This window comes from Colias philodice, chromosome 7, assembly GCF_061535455.1.
Source record: "Colias philodice isolate Cphi_HAF_F1 chromosome 7, ilColPhil1 Martin Lab GWU primary, whole genome shotgun sequence".
Classification (NCBI taxonomy): domain Eukaryota; kingdom Metazoa; phylum Arthropoda; class Insecta; order Lepidoptera; family Pieridae; genus Colias; species Colias philodice.
The window spans coordinates 6,437,797-6,459,563 of record NC_143092.1 but is presented as its reverse complement, the minus strand read 5'-3'; the positions used below and the strand labels follow the sequence as shown (position 1 = coordinate 6,459,563).

Genomic DNA, 21,767 nt, shown 5'->3' with positions numbered 1-21,767 from the left:
ATTTGTGAAATATTTGGAATAGTCTCGACTGCGCCCACCAACGATCCTGTGCCACACAGGCTGCGTGGTCTGTTTGCTAATTCACGATATAAATATTTTGTGGAATTTATTCAGTTATTTTGGCAAGTGGTGTCCGAATTTCTAACGGTTATAAATAATAAATAAAAACTCACTAGTGTTCTGATAAAGAATCCAATGATAATTAATTTTCATTCCATCCCACAACAAATTATCTCATTGTCATGAGATTAAAATATTTCTCTCTTTTTATCTTTTTATTAAAAACTACTTAATACAAACAACGCAAAGTCTAATCTAATTGACCTTACTCCATAATTTTACAGGCAAACTGAATTTTTCGGACCGCGTCTGGAATATAGATCAAAGGAATTACGAAATTTCAAGTCTATAATAATTGGGCAATCAGTGCTTTCAAAGAGAGCGAAAAATTTCCATTCCATTTATTTACCATCCAAAATTCTAAAACAGCTTGAGCTTTAATAACTAATCTATTATATCTTTTCTTTATTCTTATAACCTGAATGAATGTAATCCTCTTGCTGCTAAACATTTGTATAGTATTAAAAGGATTTTCATTATACCATTTAAAGTAAGGTGCATTAAAGGATGATCCATAACTACCTTTAACAAGGTTTCTCAATTCCTCAACCGTATGTCACGGGTGGTCTCGAAGCAGACATTTCAATAATGACGGTCCTCCGATACAAACACCGCTTTACAGACAAAACATGGGAAAAAAACTTGCAAGAATCGAGTGAAACACAATAAAGCCGCATTTAAAATATGTCAAAACCTTCCGTGAAATTGCTTACGTAATCCCATAGAACATCACTATTGTAAACATTATTACTGGTCTAATAAAACTGCCGATATTGTGTTCCAGGTAAGAAAGTTACGTAATTGTGAGAAGCCGACACAGAAAGTAATCAGTTAGTCCAAATATTGGGCCTTGTTATGAGAGTTGTCTCGGAATAATGGTTATATGATGTTTTTGTGTATGTTAAAATCCATTAATTTGCGTTTGAGCTTCTTTGAAGTTTGCCCGATAGAGATATTGCATCTATAGCTGCTGTTATGGGATTTCTATGTATATCGTATAGGATAATAATGTGTCATTTAAATAAACTTACTTTCCTAAGCTTTATCTGTCTTTTCCATGAGTTGAAAGTAATAAAATATTAACAGTTATTAAAAAAGCTTTTTTACTAGTAGTTATTTAAGATAATAATATACAACCATAATAAGTAATCCGCTACTTTCTTGTAGCGGCCATTTTGGATTAACAACAATGCTTTATGTAACTGCATTTGCAGAAAACTAAAGGCTTATTCCAATCCGCTTACCGAAATAATAAAATAAACTGTATTTTTTACACTACAGTTGATTCAAAAATAAGTATCTACAGCTATTTCTTAACTGATTATTTTTATTCAAAAAGTGATTATTTTTTAACATAAAATGCTGCGCCACTCTGCTTATATCTTTGTGTTTCAATATAAGGAGTTTGTTATACAGCAAGATAGGGTTACCAAATTGATATAAAACAATAAAAATAACTTAGCAGAGCGTGGTTTCGATCCACGGACCTCTGGGTTATGGGCCCAGCACGCTTCCACTGCGCCACTCTGCTTCTATATACATGCTTGAATATTAGAAGTTTGTTATTTTATAAGCTAGGGTGACCAAATTAATAAAAAATAACTTAGCAGAGCGTGGTTTCGATCCACGGACCTCTGGGTTATGGGCCCAGCACGCTTCCACTGCGCCACTCTGCTGTAGTAAAAAGATTCCAAAAAGGCTACAACATGATTCACATTTACTTGTCTATCTATAGGTACGTGCAGCCATCAATTTTTAAATAACAAAATATTTAAACCAATGAATAAAATATAAAGTCACATCAAAAGCCGGTTACTGCTCTTGGACATTTTATTGCAATCACATTTAACTTCTATTAATCATCGAAACATTCGACTTGAAGCAGGCGATACGTTATTGATAATTTACGTTTATAAACGTCGGTCTTGTTAACTCGAACTGAAATTGCGAGCCATGATAAATAATTACAGCCTTTTGTCTGTAGAGTTTGTTCAGCGCATGCTGTGTGAACGATTTGCGAGACCAATTTCCGTCCTTGTAAGACCCGAACATCGGTTCTTATTAAGCCATCAAATTGAAGACCCTGTGTACGCAGTTTTTGCTCTGATGAATATTTAAACCGAAATTTTATTGACGCTCCTTCATGCACGGGATTGCTATTTTTTACTCAACAAACTACCTATATTATATTATGCGCGTTTCACTTTCAATCACATATTAGTTCCGTGGTCTGCGTGTAAAATGTGTTCCGTTTTTATAACATCGATCTCAAATCAGAATGAACTTGAAAGAACTTTATGGTATATCAAACAAAAATAGATCAAAAGAATTTGTGCTCGTCCGTCTTGTAATCGTTCTAATAAGGCTCTGGATGGGATATTCGATACCGGATAAACGAAATGTGCGTTAATTAAAAGTAATTTGTAAGACAAAGAGACGCGTTCTTGTGTTGGTAGTACTTATTAGTGTATCGGTGTTTACTGACGGTGAGAAAATTTTGAACATACAATGTTGGTGAGCGGTTTGAATATAAAATAGGGAATTAAACACGTGTATGGGAATTAGTGATTAACTGATTGCTCATTTAGGTCGTGTATCATACATGAAGTGCTTTATTCACAACTAGGTCATTAGGCATCTAAAATATAATTGGAATTGAATCCTACTAATATTATAAACGAGAGAGTTTTTACGTTTATTTGTTTGTTACGTGAAGGATCACGCAAAAACTGCTGAACCGATTTTCATGAAATTTGGTATTTTGGACTAACACAAAGAATAGTTTTATCCCCAAAATCCCGCGGTACCGGGAACTAGGCGGGTTTTCCTTTGACTTCACGGACACGGCCGCGGGCGAAAATCTAGTTTAAATAAAACACTAACAGCCGTACAAATAAACGAGTTATAACATTTTATGCAAAGAATTAACTAAGAATAAGGAAAAATCATACAAATAAACACGAAATAAATGTAACCTAGTATAACTTCGTAATAAGTATTCATACTAATGCTATTCCGTCCTTATTACGGCTACCACCCTAGTATAAGTCTGACATAACCGAGTTATAACATATCTTTTAGTACATTGTGATGTGTTTTACAAGTTTTAGAAGCAATTTTCAATCTAAATTTGAGATAATAGCAATGAGAGTAATACGAGAAGTAGAAAAAGTTGAGCAAATTAATAATTTCATTACGTACCTATTGAAATGGAAAATTTTGTATGAAATGTCAAAATATACGAAATTATGAAAAACTCTTTTGATATTTATAATGATTTATTTATTTGCAACATGCGCCAAACCATACATACATAAAACTTATTTCTAAACTTATCACAATAATATACACTTTCGTTGAAAATATAAATCTTCTAAGCCTGGAGTTGTATGTTTTGAGTACCAGTTATTTGGCAACTCTCTATCTCAAGGTGGGTTTATCTTCTGTTCTCCAGATATTGGATAGCGTTATCTATCATTTGCTTGCATATTTAATGATATATTTAAATTATTTCCAATAAATATTTAAAAAATAAATAAACAGAACATCGTATGATGAAACTTCACAACAAATTCGACGAAGTCAAACGAGCGTCAGCAAAATGACAGCACCAAGGCGTAGATAGACCGTAGACAATTTCAATGTTTTTCATAATTTTGTGAATGAATTGCGACGTTGCCGCTTCGCGCCTATTGCATAGCGTGAGCATAGTTACGTCGACGTTATTCCAAATTTATTTGTAAGAAATTATGACATCCTTATTCTTTATTTATTCTTATCATATCTATGCATTGCATAAGGTTTGAATAAGCAAGTTTTTATTTGTACGGCTGTAAGTATTAATTATTACGTTATGATCTCAAACAATGCAATGAATAATACCTAGATACTAACAATGTATTGGATGGTATTCGGCTTCAATGATTCTTAATGTTCTAATATCGAGCTAGAAAATGCAAAAGCCATTCCCCCGATCGAAAGCGAGTTTTTCTACGGATTAAAGTGCGGTGACCAGGGCAATAAATCTGTGGATTAAACTAACCTATCGAGATTGCAATCTGGTCGCGGGCTATCGATAATTGTACCGATATTGATGTCCTGGATGTGAAGAAAAATGTGCCACTAGCTTCTAGCGAAATTGAATTTGGTTTAACTGCTTCTGTATTCATTGGATTATGCATAATATTTTATGGAGCATTTATAATGCAAATAGATAAATAACAAAGCTAAGAATAGTAATAAAAAAGCACGTTAATTTATAAAGTTGAGTTTATACAATCTATACTAATAATATAATAAAGCTGAAGAGTTTGTTTGTTTGAACGCACTAATCTCGGGAACTACTGATCCGATTTGAAAAATTCTTTCGGTGTTAGATAGCCCATTTATCGAGGAAGGTTATAGGCTATATTTCATCACGCTACGGGCAACAGGAGTGGAGCCACGGGGGTGAAACCGCGCGGAGCAGCTAGTAATGTATAATGTGATGTATTAGCCTAAGTTATTGTATTTTTTTTTATTTTACAATAGCCTAATATATCTTAGCACAGTGAAAAGGTATCTCATTGAACTTCATAAAATAATTGGTTATTTGAATGACAACAAGTAAAGCAGGATGTAGTTATATAGGCCTCAATCCAATTTAGAAAGGAACAGTATAAGATAAACTATATAACTATAAACTAGCAGCAGTCGTTTAATTTTATTTATATTGTTACGGTTTAAACACAAGCCAAGGGTATTGATTACAAAGCCAACATATTGTTTGTCCGTAATAAAATCTACTAGAAAGACATAAAATAATCGTCAATCAAAATTTATTGTGGTTAAACATTACCTACACAATATTTTGTTCTATCGCAAAAACTTTATTGACTTCTGCAAGCGAATGCAGGCAAAATAAAGGATGGCTATAAAATACTTCTCAAACTGTTTGAAAGCTTCGTAAATTCAATTGCCATATTGAAATAAATTGCTTGTAATCTTATACCCAAACAGCCGGAAAACAACCGAATAAGCAATATCAAGTTACTCCACAGAATGCTCTCAGCTTTGCTCTTTTTTCGTAAAGCATGTCATACGATTTCTTTAGAAACGTGAACATGTTATAGACTATGGATAATATCTCTAAATCTTACTTATTTATAATATTTGTATAGGCTTCGACTTTTTTGTTTGGTTCGTCGATCGCGGGATAGTACGTGAGCACAATTTATAAAACATATCAAAACTTGTTTACACTCATAAATCATTATTTTTTATGAAATACGGATTGAAACCAATAAAATCTAATAGCTTAATTAAAATTATTGTATAAAAAGTTTTCGTTTTCTATAAAGAAGTCGATTACCACCATTAGTTTCACTAATTACGAGATTTTAGAGTTACGATTTAATTTTATTGCCATTGGAATATTTTCTATTGAAACATGGATCGTAAAGAAATTATAACGTACCCATAATTTAACGTAATAAAAAGTCACTGAGCATAATGAAAGTTTTCCGTGGATTTTACTGAAAAATTAATTTTGAGTAATTAAGTAATAAAGCCGGGTAATATAAACAATGATTAAGTTTCTAATGGATTTATTAAGACTAAGGCAAATTGTTTTTAATGGCACAAATAAAACTAAATTAGATCAGATCTAAGTTATGGTAGTAGAGCTTTTCGTAGGCGGTTGGTTGTTTTGTTTAGTGGTACCTGTGTAGCGGGTGTATAAATTTAAATCTTTAATTTATACATGTAATTAAGGCTCTTTGTAAAATAATTATAGGGTGACATAGCTTCGGAGTTCTTTATAAAAAAAGCAATACTTGTTAATATTGAAGTACATAGGTATATTATGAAACTTTATAGCTCGAAGCTCTGTTGATTATGTTATTTATTTTATTTATGTGATGGCTTATTAATTTTGTCCATACTAAGATTAGTATTATCGTCATAAGTTTTCTAGTCATTTAATATTTCTTAAAAAAATAAGATATTGAGCTTTCCATCTTGTAATAACAAAATATTACAGATAAAGGTTAAAATTGTTGGTAAGTACCTAATCAAACAGTTCAAGATAAGAACGATGCCTATGGCATATATAATAAAATCAAGAGATGAGTTCCTTATACATAGCCGTATTGCAGATCTAGATTTTAATCTCTTCCGGGGTTAGAACCCAAGACCTCTCTTTTGCCCTCATGTTAATTACCCACAATCGTAAAATACGGTCCCATAAATAAAGTATTTAAAACCGCAATTCTGGCATAAATAAAGAAATACGTCAGATACAATGTGAAATGTGATCAAAATCTATGAATGACGCTTATTAACGAGTACCGCAAAGTCAATTTAAAATATTTAAATAAAAAACTGCAAATCTTTGAATAAAGTGAACCTTGGGCGTTCCGACAATGAGCATGTCACTGACTGCCCTTTGAAATGTCAGACCCTTGAAGGAACCAGGGCAATTATATTGAAAATCTCTCGCTGAGCTATCTTTTAGTAAAAATAATAAGTCTTCAGTCCAGTGACGTAAGGATCTTATTAGCACTTCAGCGTCAATTCAAGTAGCCCAATGGACTTTAGTCAATTTTTTGGTCCATCCGGAAATGTACATTTAAATGAAACTTCTTCATTTTATAGTGATTTATGAAGTATGTATATATAAATATGTTAAGGTGCGTACAGATTATATAACATTGTGTTATAATAACACGACAAAATGCACTGAAAAATTGTTAAGTCTAACAATGTTACATGGTTTTATAACATTTTTCAGTACATTTTGACGTGTTATATCAATGTTATATAATCTGTACGCACCTTTACACTTCTCATACAGATATAATAAAATACCTAAGTTTAAGAACAATACAAACAGAGTTTAGGCTACTCCAGTTTTAGAAATAACTGTCGCTTAAATGCGAAATTATTTCTCTGTGTGTGTGTGTGTGTTTCAAGGTATATTACCCGCACTATTGAAAAGATTGTTATAAAGAATTTCAACGTAGGTACAATCTAAAACAAACTGAACTCCACGTGAGCGAAGCAGTGAGCTGAAGACAATATTTTATGGGTTTGATTTAAGTATGAAAGTATTATTTATTTTTCTATAGATGTGGTTATATTTTAGTATAATTTAAAACCACCTAATACGAAAACATGTTTATATGTTAACTAATCAAGGATAATATAAATAAATTAAATAATTATATACCCAAACTTGTAGACAGATTAATAATTTACGACCGCACATTTAAACCGCTTAAAAGTACCGCATTTTTATAGTTCATAAGGAGATTACGGTACACTGAATCACTCTAAGTGTAACTATGAGTCAGTGAAGCCTTCTAAGGCGTAATGCTTTTGTATGTGATTGGTCGCTCCAGAGTGGGAGGTAGGCTCACAGGCATAAACCCATTAAGTTATCAAATTACATGACGCCCAAACCACAGATCGTGTGACTAATTGGCATCAAGGTGCTGTTGTGTTTTAATTAAATTATACTCATAATTCCCTTACGGTACGTTTCTACCACGTTACAAATTTCGGACAATGGAGCAATTTCTGAGGCGAATGGGAAATGGTGTACCTGCGTTAATTAAGGGTGTTACACAAGATAACGTTTACTACGTCTTGATTGCGTCTACGTTTATACAGTACCGTCTAATGGTTTTTTGTGGGATGTTATAGTTATCAATGGGGAAAATAGTATTATATTTTAAATTTAACAACATATAAATTAAAATATGTTTCACTTTATGACTACAAAAGTACGCAATCATACCATAACATACCTAAAATCATAAGATCGTCCCTTTTTTTTCTCTTCAGTTGATCAAGTTCATGGTTTATAATTAAAATCAAAGGTATTTTTGCAACAATTCCACGAACTCACGAAGAATCAAATAAATGTTTGGTAATAGTGTTTCAGTGAATAGAATTAACAGTAATGAAGATTTCAGTAATATAGAGTCGTCTAGCTCGATGTTGTTATTTAATCATCATAACCTACCTACTTCTAAATATTAAATTTTATGTTTCTAGTTACAGAAATTTCATATTATTGAAACATTTATTGCTTTACAAAGATATAATTTTCGAAATCTCTTCCATAAAAAAATTTGACACCTAACAAGTTACTTTGCTCTACATATTACTACAAATAATAAATTGACACTTTAAGGTCCTTTAATTTGTTAATTATTTAAAGTATTTTTAATTTTGAAAGTTTAATAAATAGGGCAGTCATAATATGCAGTATACGTAGACTATACGGCCGTCGCAGAAATGTTAATTGGCTCTTAACTGGTCGCCGAACTCCATGGTCATTGGTTAAACAAGGACAGCTATATGTAATGATGACGTCACGACACTAGTGGTCAATAAAGTTTATTATAATATACTGCACTGAATGCACCTTTGAATGGGTTATAATATTCACTTTCACTGTAGGTACTTCATACAACATGTCTACAATTATGAGCAATGCACTGCGTAATTTCGCAAGTTTCAATATCGGGGGTGTAACTCAGTGGTAGAGTGTCTGCTTCGCATGCTGAAAGTCCTGGGTTCAAATCCCAGCACCTCCAAATACAAAATAATATTTTTATTTTTGCGTGTGAGACGATATGAACAGTGAATATTGACGAGCCTAGTGGATAAAATTACAGACCTCAGTAATATATCTTTTTTATTTATTTTTACATGCATATTACTTAGTTATTAAAAGGAATAGCGCAAAACAATCTTGTCCTATTTTCGGACATAAAAATAAAATATTAAAGTTCAAAACCAATTCGCAAGGAATGTGGCTTTCTGTAACGACAAAATTCACTTTCAAATAACACTAAAACTGCGGCGCGTTGCATTAATAACAAAAGTTTACTGTTCCTCATAAAGGGATAGTTGCTAACATGCGAATAGCCGAGGGAAATAAGGAATCCTTCGGCCGTTAAATTTACGACTTGTTGAAGAAAGCCTTGTCTCCTTCCAGATCTTTTTATAATTTATTTTGTATACGGATGCACGTTCCTGTTTCTTCTAGGATAATGTATGTACTGTATTACTGGATGACAAGGATCCGGGCAAAATTCTATGGCTGTGTTATTGATTAGTGGCCGCTTTTGCTTTTTACTATACCGACGATCGACAAAGGGAATTTTTATCTACATGTCAAGTTTTTACGACCGCATTAGAGTGTTATAAGCCAGCATTTTTCTACGTTGTTTCAAAATGTTAAGAAATGGTTTTTATCTGAAATTCTTTGCTGCAATGTTAGGATATGTAAGTAGTAACTGAAATAAAATTGAAGTTAATCTGTGTATGCTGTATGCCTATTAGCAAAGGTAGGTAATAATTTTCGCCAATAGTCACCAGTATTCCACTTTGTTGATCTGTGAACCAGTTTTTTACCAAATAACCTTTATTAGATGATGGTTTAATTTGATATCATAGACAGACGATTAAACTTTTTAATAGAATAATGTTACATGAATGTAACTGAATAATGTGGCGTTTTTTGTGAGTTAAAAATTAACTTTGAAATTATAACTAAATTAATTTTTATAAACTCTTTTTGATTACTTACACTTGTGTAAAATTTCATTGTAAACCCAAAACAAATAAATCGCACACACGTAAAATCGCATACAAGGACAGATGTGTTTTTCCAATGCCATCAATCTCATAACATAGGCATTACACCGTCAGCCATAATCATGCGGTCACGTCCAATCTTTTCGGTTGGGGACCATGCTCACGGTGTGTAAAATTTATGGAAATTGCATCCACATTATGTCCGACACAAGGGTGAGTTTCCCAGAAACTGTAGGATCAGTTTTGGTTGTCTGACATTTGGTACGAAGCTCAGCGCTTCCTGCATATTTACAATAATATATTTGCTATGAAATTTTCCACTATTCCTTTTCTATGACACGGGTGTCGGGCAATATTATTTGATAAATCACTTTTGTCGGATCCGAACATTTGGATTTTAAACAAAACTCTTTTGAATTATGCATTAGTTACACGTAGGATTGTAAATATAATTTACGATAGCTTTATTGATTCTCTATAAAACAGGTCATAACTTTAGAGCACGAATAGGAATTCAATATTGAGCTTTTTGCATATCCCAGACGTCTATGATTGCTCTGCATACAAAATTTTCTGTCTTTTCGTTCTTATGAACTGAGTGAAACTTGGGTATTTTGGTGGTGACTTATACCTATGTAAAATTAAATAATTTATGTCGGTTTTAATGTTATTTGTATTTTTTTCATTGCAGCTATTCCAAATGATATATAGATTGTGTTAAATACTGTTCAAATAAAATATTTTTTTTAATTATAAATAAATTATAATTTATTTATAATTAAAAAAAATAATGTTGAAACAAAACGACTACATAAAGACAGAGGCAACTTACATTATTCTCAACAACATCGAGCTTAAAAAATTAAAATGCTCATAATGCATATTGTCATACTTTTCAAAGCACATTTTAAATGAGGTTTTTATAATGCCGTTGAAAAGTAGTTCACATATTAATTATGCACCCGCTAAGAACGCGAAGAACTCGAGTCAAAATAAAAACCGCTAAAACTGTTCTCGTTATACTTATAATAGGATAATAAACACAAAGATCCTTGAGGTAAAAACTTCTAGTAATAAAAAGAAACTCCATTAAACAAAGCCGAAGATACTTAGAATACTGTCTGATGGTTACTGTGCTAAGTACTGTGCTCTTTTTATTATCTTTATTTAGTGCAAGACGAAAATATTATATTTAAAACATAAATAAATACGCTTTACCTATTATACTAGCTTTACCCAAGAATGAAATTTATATTTTACCGCGATATTTCGTTGTCTTATTTTCTTGTTTGCTTTGAAGAAACTAATATTATTCACCAAAGCAATTTGTGTACCTGAAATATGAAATAAATTATCTTTTTAAATTTGAATGAATGCAAAACCCAAGATGTTAGATTTCAAAGGCACAAAAGATCACATTTGATGAGTACCTATTTAGATAATATTGTGCTTAAGTTAATTAATAAGCCATTGGTTTTTTATCTGGAAAAATATCTAATTTCCATGAAAAGATCCATTCTGATGCGCATTTGCTACGAATAAGCCATTTACTGTTAATTTATTTGACTACGAGGACGATATCACGGTACCTAGCAGCTAGCTGTAAAAAAATATCACATTGTAATATTTTCCATACCTATTTCAAGACAAGTAGAGACAATAAAAGCTTAATCAGATGATGTTATATTTGTTGATAAATTATAATTTCCAAATAAATAAAAACTCAACAGTAAATTTTAATATAACAAAATGATATATTTATAGCATCTTTAAATAGTATCCGCTTCTGTTGGCTCTTTAAAAATTATTTATTAAGTAACCTTGTGAAATAAAACGCCGATGAAAATAGCTGACGTTCGTAAAAAATAATGTGTATTTTTAATAACGTAGAAAATAATAACAGAGAGTTTATAGCGCACAATTATTTTTATGTATAGTGTATATTCTCTATAACAAATCCAGTAACTTCGACTTCGTAATCCAAATAACATTTGAACGTCATAGTTTCCAAACGATTCTAACTTAACATTTCACAAGAAGTGTTAGTATACAATACGTAACGTTTCGCGTCGGTCAAACTTCTCGCAAGAAACTAAGGAAGTTCTAATCAAAGTTAAGTCTTGAGCTCATCGTCTCCTTTGAGGCCACAAACTCTTTTATATCCACAAAGAATACCTCAGAGTAACTTTCGAACTATGAAACACGTTTTTCTTAGAGTTAATTTCCACGGTGGTGAGTTCTAACCGTTGCGTTGCTTTGTACTATAGATTAAACATCTTTATTATGACTTCCAGTCGAAACTTTCTTCGCAATTTATTTGCTTAAACTACTGTAAACTAAAGACATTCTCAATTCTGCTAAGTGATTGTTAAAGTTTGCGAAAAACGGTATCCGCCTTTGTTCCCCTAAATTGACACTGTTTTTTAGTATCATTACGAAGTGAAATGTTTTGTGTCTGTGACGTCTATAAAAACGCTCCTAAAATAATTTAAAGGTGTATAAAAACTTTTGCAAATTTGCAGAATAGTACACTATGTTCATAAAACGAACAACCCCGGGACAAAATGAAAAACCGAACATCTTTTTGTTCTAACTATGAATACGAAAGCTGCAAAACTCGTTTCGTTAAAAGAATAAAAAATGTAATAAAAAGGTTAAACAAGGAAAGATGGTTGGTGTTTCATCTTTACAACAAAACATTTACTTACATAGAAACTTATAATATATATTAATAGAAGCATCATTTTTGGTGTTATTTCTCATAAAGAGTTTTATAATGTTTGAGATTTGATTATGTCAGACATTCACTATGAAATTCAGAGGTTGTATTGTACATATTTTACATCACAAAACAGGCCAATCATAACATAAATACTAAAGAGTCCTTAGACTGTATAATTAATCATTAAATAAAACATTTCTAAAGTAAGAAGATACATAGATACTTAATAAGTTATTTAAACACAAGATTATATGTTTCATATTTAAATAAAAGAGGCTTAAGAGAGCAAGCTGCCATGTTCACTCTGAAGTCATTACTTATTAATGAAGTATACATTCTAATACTGACGCTGTTTCTATTAAATATGAAATTAAATACCAAAGTTCATATAATATAGAGCTGTTTTTTAAAAAATATTGAATTCACTAACAGAGGCTAACTGCGTAGGTGTTCTGTATAGTTATAACAAATAAATTAATCCTAATGTATCAAATAACAGAGAATTGATCCTTTCAAAATAACACTGGCTTTTTGAAGATATATTTATCAAACCTAGCTTCTCTAAGGTAAGGTTTTCAAGATCGATTTCATGCCTTTCACTCGGGATAGGAATCCTACAATCCAGATTTTAAATCACATCCAATGAACTCTGACATGAATATTTTTTTCTATGTAACATTTATATTATCATCAAATTTAACATTATATTTATTAGAAACTAATCCAGTAATCCTACACATTCGATTCACACTCACCTACCATAATTATATTGGTCCTTTTATCTTATTATGCAATTCAGCAAAACTGTAATACAAATTTACAATGAATGAATCCATACTAATATAATAAATGCGAAAGTTACTCTATCTGTCTGTCTGTTACTCAATCACGCCTAAGCTACTGAACCAATTTTCATGAAATTTGGTATGGAGATATTGTGATACCCGTGAAAGGACATAGGCTACTTTTTATCCCGGGAAAATGACGCAATCCCGGAAATCCCACGGGAACGGGAACTATGCGGGTTTTTCTTTGACTGCGCGGGCGAAGCCGCGGGCGGAAACCTAGTTCTTAATAAACAACAGTAACTTCCGCAGGTTATTTTCATAATTATTGTTTATTCTTGTCCATACATTCCTGAATATTGCCAGATGGTTGAAAATTATACTTACTTTGATTATATTTTGATTGGCTTACCATGACTCTACCTAATACATTCAACCCTAGACAATCTACCTGTTGTAATATTGCGGATTATATCAATATCTATATAAATAAATAGAACATTATTATCAGACTACTTTGAAACTGAAGAAATAATAGGACACAATATAGAGAAAGCTACATCAAACGTCATCATAAATCCTCCTATAATCGAAGTACAGAAAACATATATAAATGATTTCGATCTTTTATGTAGGAGTAACAGTACCACACTAGTTTCCCGTCGTAAACGACTTCTACCTATAGCCCAATATTTCCATATTTGGTTGAATATTATAAGCTTATTAATTAATTTTATAAAAATATTTTCGATTAATCGATAGCCTTAGACGAAATGTACGAAAAGGTTTTGTTTCATTTATCATCATTTATAGAGAGACATGAACATTTCATGATCATAAAGAAAATCGTCCATGCATTTTAATTTTTAATGCATCATGCAGTAAATATTATGTGATTTGATGCAAAGAAAATAATAGTAATGAGATTTTGTGATTGGATTTCGAAAAAATCTACATTGTAACCGTCTGTAGTCTGCACTTTTCAGAACTCGCGAAATAAAACGCTGAGTCTGAAGGAATAAACGAAAGAATGCATTATTATAATGACAATTCTGAACAGAAATCCATAGAGTAGCCTTTGTTCGTATTTAATAAAATATTTTAGATAGTTTGATTGTTATTTATAATTTACAAGTGAAATGAATGTGTTAATTACTTAAATATTTATATGTATATTTAAGTAATTAAGTATTGAATATTATGCACATTGATCGTAGTTAGCTCATATGTATAATGAAAATGATTCATTGACAACAAAAATATTGTAATGAACTCAGAACATGAAATGGACAAAATTACCACAATGCACAAATGCATGTATCATTTAATTCAAAATAGGGCAAAAAAATAGTAAATTAATATCCTTTCAACAAAAGTTTAAAGTATTATCAAATAAGAATGTTGTTACAATCTCCAATCATTAAAAAAAATATATATTTTTTCTTTGAGACGCTCTATCATTTTTTATAAATCTATCTGTATGTCCCAGACATGGATAGATTTCAATAAAAATTGAACAAAAACTTACAAAGAAACACATAGCGATCTTCATATCTTGTATAATCAATGAAGATGCCGTCTGGTTTTGTATTCCCCTGTGTCCGGACTAAGGAATAAAAGATGTTTTCATTAAAATATGCTGTTGCAATTTCAAATATGTAACCATTTGACATAAAATTAAAGCTAAAAGAAGTTGAAATCTATACATAATATTCCTTATCAAAATTTATATTGATTTTAGGTTCGTAAAACAATTATAATAAAATTAAGCTATAGTTTATGTTCAAATCAAACTGTATCGTATCGGAAATGCTTAAAGTGCCTACATAAACGAAGTTACAACCATACATCCGCTAGTTTATTTATATTTCTTGATTATAAGACATAAAACATTAAGTTCTATCAAAATTAAAGTTACAATAACAGTTTCATTACAATAATAATAACATAGATTGAATTTATTAAAGCACTAAAGCACAAACAAGTTTGAAGGTAGAGTATTCTGTTGGAATGATACCAACTTCTACTAATTTAGTTAATGAATCGAAATTTATGAGGCAAGGCAAGCTGCACTTTCAATGTAAAGCGCTGTTATAAAATTTCTTTGATAATGTTTAACTTATAAGATTATTTTGTAATAAAGATTAGTGGGATAATTAGGTTCCGTGTGTATCAATTAATGGTTTTGCTTGTTTTAGTTTAACAGCTTCATAAATGAGCCATCAAGTTAATAATATTATTCAGTCCCTTATCTTGCTACTAAATATAATCGAGAATATTAATATTTTTAAAGTGAAGAGGAATATATTCTGATTATATCATCATACTCTTTTTCAAACACTTAGTCAAACTAAGAAAACAGCACACGTTATAAATATTCAACAGAATATCAACCGTATGTTCTCTCTGCTCTAAATACATATATTATGAGACACTCATCATTAAGAGAAAATCTTTTTACAAAAGGAATTATAATATTATTTTATTAAGGTAAGAATAATAATTATATTTAGAAAACGATACTATTACGAGTGTTCTACAGCCTACTAAAATTATAAAGGCTAAAGTTTGTGAGGCTAGATGTATGACAATATGTATGTTTATTCATCTTTCACGAATAAACTAGCTACTGTATGGATTTAGATGAACCCATAAAGTAATATATATTATACATCAGAACACATGACTTAAACAAATACTGAATTTTGCGAGTTCGCATGTGAAACCGCGCGGCAAAGCTAGTGCTATATATGATTAAAATCCACTGCACTCTCGTAACTGATACCCGTCTAAAGAGACAAACAACGGACAAAGCACAATCAGATTGTGCAAAGAAAAGTAATTTCGTCTAGAAACAAGGGAGCTAATTAGAGCTTTCGATGTCCCGGCAAGTAACATGTACAGTATTGTAGAGCTTAGGGGCGAATGGTTGTACTTACGCGACATGTAGGAGTTAACTATGCCAACACAGTTGCTTGAAAACTGCCACCCTTACATTGTACACGATGTCTTTTATGTTTACTTAAATTATGACAATATAGATAAATAACTGCAAATATAATTAAAATTATATTTAACTCTACATTTTTCTTTAATAACCTTCTAATAATTCCACATTTGACATGTCTTTCTTCTTTTGTCAATAATGATGAAGACGATTCTAACGACACATCACATCAGGCTATTTATTTATTTAAGAATTTCCAACAAAGGATACAGATTACATTCATTATTACAGCTTATTTAAATATAATATGGTCTACTGCACCTTTAATTATTTTAAGCTACAGAGTGTTTTAAATAAATATTTTTTATGTTACCTCTGTAAAATAAAGTTATCAAAAAATACAATCATTTATTAAGTAAAGTTTCACATTAGTGAGTTCAGAATATTTAAATGATGTTTATGATGATAGGCACTAAGATTGAAATCAATATAAATGTGTAAAGCTTAAAAAAATTAAGCTTTTTAAAGTTTATATACGTATACATTACTACGACCAGAATATTAAAGTGATGTTTTAATGTAAAAAGTTGTTTCAATGATGCAAATAGGCTCTTAGAAAGTAATTTTAATAAAATATATTAAGCTTCTAGCTAGCTACGAAAATGTAGTTTTTGTATGGCAATGCAAGGCCACTCCATAAACGTCTTTAATGCCTTCTCTATTTAATTACTGATCTATCCTTGACCCTGTCTTTGTTTATTTTATATCGCCATAAACCTTTCGACATTCCGCACAATTGCGGATTGTCACTAGTAGCCTATAAACCGCTGTACAATAAACGTGATTGTTTAAGGGAACAAACGAACTATGCCGTTCAAACTTTATTGCTGTTTTCGCGTCAATGTTTTATGGACCGTTTTTCGTTGGCCAATTTTCGACGTACCTATCAATATATTTTTTGTTTTAATCGCGTAGGCACAATGCGTGGAATTCGTCTATTTTTAAACTTCCGATAGAGAATACATGAGGCAATTGGTGTTTGTATATCTGTGGAATAATAATAAGTAAAGCTAGGCCGGATTCTATCATTTTTAGCAATGTTTGCTGAAATTAGTAGTACTCGTTTTGATTATATCGAGCTTTCTTAGCTTTGGAATAACGCTATTACCTATTGTAAACGATAATATAGAAATCCAAACTTTATTTAACAACCTGTTAATTTTCAGCCTAATTAATTACTTAAGCACATTTTCACCTTACATACTTTTCAAGAACGCTAAATAAAGATGAAATCATAAAAGCACGATCTCATATTACTTTGTCGATAATTTCAGTTGAGGTCACGTTGATAAGGTTATAACGTCAATTTAGCATTTTTTCTAGTCTATTCGACATTGATATTAAAACTTTCGGACCATAATTTTATCAATAAAACTCTATCATACCTGGCTAACTTTCAAAGAACTTATCGGCAATATGAAGGACACAAATTACTCCGCTTGACTGATTTTCTTAGAAATGCGTCAATAGCAATTAAAGCAAAAAGCTTATAAAAGGTCAATAGTTATCTATTGAAGGATCATTTTTCGGACAAAAAATAGGACATGTGAAATTGTATACGGGTGTCGATGAGGTAGGTCCGATAAGTATTCCTCGTCCTGTTCCTATGTGAATTGTGCAGTCTACGTCCGTTAGGCTGTCTAGACAAAGTCTGGCTTGAAACTGGAAGATTAAAGACAGCGAGATGAATAGAAACAGCCTAGAGATACAGAAAAAGAACGAAAAATGCCTTTACGAAGAAAAGCTTGTGCGCTGTCACGTACACTGTATTCTTATTTAATCTTTTTGCAAATGGTTTTGTCTAGAGTTCTTTGGTGCTCGCGAAAATACTGCTCTTGGACTGAAGATAATGACTATTGTGCGGATATGTATGTTTACTGTTCTGCATGAAAGCGTACGAAGATTTTTGGTCCTTTTCAAATAAAATGTATACGACCTCGTTTTGTGTTATTCAAATGTTGATTCATAAATCTCCGTTAGTGCCTACTGCCTATATAACAAATTAAGAATTCATAAACCTCTTTCATAACAAAATAGCGTTATTGTTGATGCGGCAGCCATTAATATCATTAATATGGCTTCACGACGCGAGAACCATAAACTTGAACAAATGAGAGAGGCGGGATACTTTTTACCGCCCGAGCTCACATAAAAACTCAAGCCCTGAATTAGCCCGATTCTTTGTCACCCCTTTTGAACAACCCTAAATTTCTACTACCACCGTCTTTGTCTAACAATAACCACCACGTTCCCATCCGTTAAACTGCATCAAGGAAAAACAACGTAAAACCGCCCGAGATGAAACGAGATAGAATAAAATATATGCACTAGTAGAGAGGACAGAGAAAGCGTCATACGTAGTAGCCATCTACGTGTTTTGCGTAGTAAGAGTGAAAGAGAGGCGGGGAACCCTCGCGTTAGAGCGAGAGAGGTACAAAAATTAACTATCAGAGGGGAGAGGAATAGAGCTTCTTCAAGCGGGGTGGTTAGTCCGCATTCGACCGCGGTGCTGTGTGTATCGCTGCACGGGAGATGGTTATAGCGAACTATTAAGTTGTGAATTTTTATTTCTGCTCGTTTCGTAAATTATTAGTTTTATTAGTACACACTTTACGTTAAGTTTTACGGTGTTTTAGTTATTATCATGAATAAGAATAACTTTTAAAAACTTTAACGTTTTTCGGATTTTGTACGTGCGTGAACTTAAATTAGTACGCGAATTTTTGTATTAGAAGAAAGGACATTATTATGATAATATCACTGTTTGGATTACTGTGCCGTTTATGATAAGGAAGGACTTTCTTGGACTTCATTATACCGGAGATACCAAAGAAAATGTGTGCCAAAATGTTATTTAGTTTTTCCTTGTTTTCTGCTTTAATATCATGGATTGCCGTATTTGCTGAAGAGGAGGTTTCATCTCCTTTGAGAGTAGCGCAGTGCCGGGCGACATGCTTACAAAAGGTCAGTGATGTAATCACATTCGCATTATTTATTTGCTTAACAGTATAATTTTTCACACATCGAATCACTATCCATCAATTTGATTATAGCCATTCAAAAGCACGTAGGTAATAAATAAATGATTGTTGCTAGCTATCCGTTCGCAGCCGGACCAACCACGGCGTGAAAATCAATGGTTAGAATATTGTGTATAAGCTGTATAAAAAGCTGTATAGTATCTATCGAATTTAATAATAAATAATCCTTATTTATTATAATGGCTATAGCAGCAAATTACGTATGATATTGGATTCTGTTACCATCAATCACGTAAAGTTATCAATGCCCGGAGTCCCGACGGACTGCTATAATTTGAAACAGTAAATTATGGTTTTCAATACCATAATATTGCAAATTGATATAGCTCCATGTTTTATAATGAAAGTCGAGGAGAGGAGTACCTTTATAGTAGTTGTAAGTAAATTGATATAGAGACCGGTACAGTGTACATTACAATGACCTAAACAAATTGATTTTATTTTAGGCCTTTATATATTATGATGAATTAATCTTACATAGGATGTAAAGTTAATTTGCACCTATTTTAAAAGTGCTTTTAACTTACTGAAAAAATCGTGTATCGTAAGAAGTACATGTGTACTCGCAACATCTAAAGCTCGTTTCTAAAGCATATGGATCAACCTATGCAAGAAATGAGCCTGCTATCAAAAATCTTGGCCAACATAAACAAAAAAAGAAAAAAGAAAATTAGGTGCATAAATTAGGGGCATATTTTTATTTATTTAAGCATTACTCACGCTTGTTATGAAAATTTTCTAAAATAAAAACAGCAATACTATAGTTATAGTTATGGCATGTTGCAATACATTGTAGATTTTAGTTAAATCACGGTTATTTCTAAGTTCTAACTAATCACTTTTTCATGCAATAGATTTATTTCGCTCTTAAACATAGGTACTTTGAATTTGGAGAACTGTTTTTATTGAATATTTTTTCATACTATAACTATATTCTCAGAAATAATAGATGCGTAATCATAGATGGTATTCAACTATTTTTTTTTCTCATAAATGTGTTTCTCGTGACATATCTATTTTGTTAATATCAATTTATGTGCTTTTAGTTTGTATTATATATAATATTTTTCTGAAAAATGGTATGCTTACATTTCGTAGATGCCTGCATGGTGCCTGCCTTCAGAATTCTTTTTAATAGTCACAATTTTTACTCAATATTTAATGGTGTCTTTTACTCATGTCTTTAAAACATTGTATTCAAAAATGACAAACGTTTTCTTTGCTATTTTTATTTTGATATAAAAAATATTACTAGCTCTACATTTCAGCGGAAACGCAATTAAGTGAGAAATGCTTATCACAAGGATAAGTAAGTAAGAAGTATACAATTTATTCTAACTTTCACGATACTATTTATCTAGACTGGTTACGGTATTTATTTGAGCCATTCGAAACAGGTTGGTTATCTGTGGAAATGCAACCATAAATGTTATTCGTAACTCAAATTGGAATAACCATTAGCTTTTATTTGACTTTCGAAGTAGGCTATAATATTATATTACAATAATTCTACATTATGATAAGTCAATATTATCACTATGGCTGTTGTAAGTTTTATTATACATATAATATTAAGATTATATTATGAACAAGAAATTACCTATTCATATTGAAAATCTTCGCTTTTTGTTTAATACGTAATAATGGTAATTAGAGATTAATTAGAAGATATCGCACATTATGTGGATTCTGACCCTCATTTTTCATGAATCACAATTATTTAAAAAAATTATTTAAAAAAAGAACTGCATCTAGTAGGTACCCATTATATGTATCATTAAATCGCCCAATAAGGTTTAAAATTAAACCAAATTAAAAGGGAACTTAAGCTCAACAACAATGAGTAGACAAACAAAGGTCCAGTGTTCAAGTTATTGACGAAATAATTCAAGAAAAGCTTAAAGAAAAATAAAAACTTTGAATTGAGAATTGGTCCTTAAGTCGGGAGTTCGATTTCAATGGGACATAAAGTATCGGCTATCGAGACGGCTAACGTTGTAAATAAATTAGTCGTTGTATTGAAATTCCCTCTAAATTGACCTTTTCTTGAAGTTGACTTATGGAGTACGTTTCAGTAAACAAGAATGTTATTGAATATCAATTTTAATATTATCTCTACTATTGGCATTACTTCGACAAGCGATCTCTACAAAGTTATTGATTTTCTTTTGATCTAGTTGTTTATTAAAGGATCCAACTTATTATTATTTATTTCATTTATTTATTCATAATTATAACTTAGGAGGCTTCCAAGAATTCGGTAGCTACTGCGTAAAGATAACTTCAAATTTATTTTGAGTTGTAAAAACCTTCCTCACAGTTTGCCGACAGAAGATCGTCAATTGATTTCACGACCTACCTGATCCGTCAGTTTACGTAAGCTATCGCTGTTTGCAGATTAAACATCGTACGTTGCTAACAAAGGAGTCCATATCACGCACGTTTCAAAAATTGACATCTGCTGATAATCCTGATTTCCATCACAGTTCAATTTTTTGCGTAAC

At 31.5% G+C, this 21,767-nt stretch overlaps 1 protein-coding gene and 3 non-coding genes across 4 annotated transcripts in view; 2 read left to right on the top strand and 2 right to left on the bottom strand.

The window, feature by feature from the left end:
• Positions 1 to 1,579: 1,579 nt before the first annotated feature.
• Positions 1,580 to 1,651, bottom strand: TRNAM-CAU (transfer RNA methionine (anticodon CAU)). The gene has a single exon. It is a non-coding gene; the product is annotated as a tRNA-Met (tRNA).
• A 73-nt stretch (positions 1,652 to 1,724) lies between these two features.
• Positions 1,725 to 1,796, bottom strand: TRNAM-CAU (transfer RNA methionine (anticodon CAU)). The gene has a single exon. It is a non-coding gene; the product is annotated as a tRNA-Met (tRNA).
• Positions 1,797 to 8,630: 6,834 nt separating this feature from the next.
• Positions 8,631 to 8,702, top strand: TRNAA-CGC (transfer RNA alanine (anticodon CGC)). Its single transcript has one exon. It is a non-coding gene; the product is annotated as a tRNA-Ala (tRNA).
• Positions 8,703 to 18,698: 9,996 nt separating this feature from the next.
• LOC149487113 (uncharacterized) overlaps positions 18,699 to 21,767 on the top strand; it is a 37,970-nt gene continuing 34,901 nt past the window's right edge. The window contains exon 1 of the mRNA XM_089697357.1: positions 18,699 to 19,186. Coding sequence (XP_089553483.1) covers positions 19,058 to 19,186 — 129 coding nt within the window. The 5' untranslated portion in view covers positions 18,699 to 19,057. The remainder of the gene's footprint in view (positions 19,187 to 21,767) is intronic.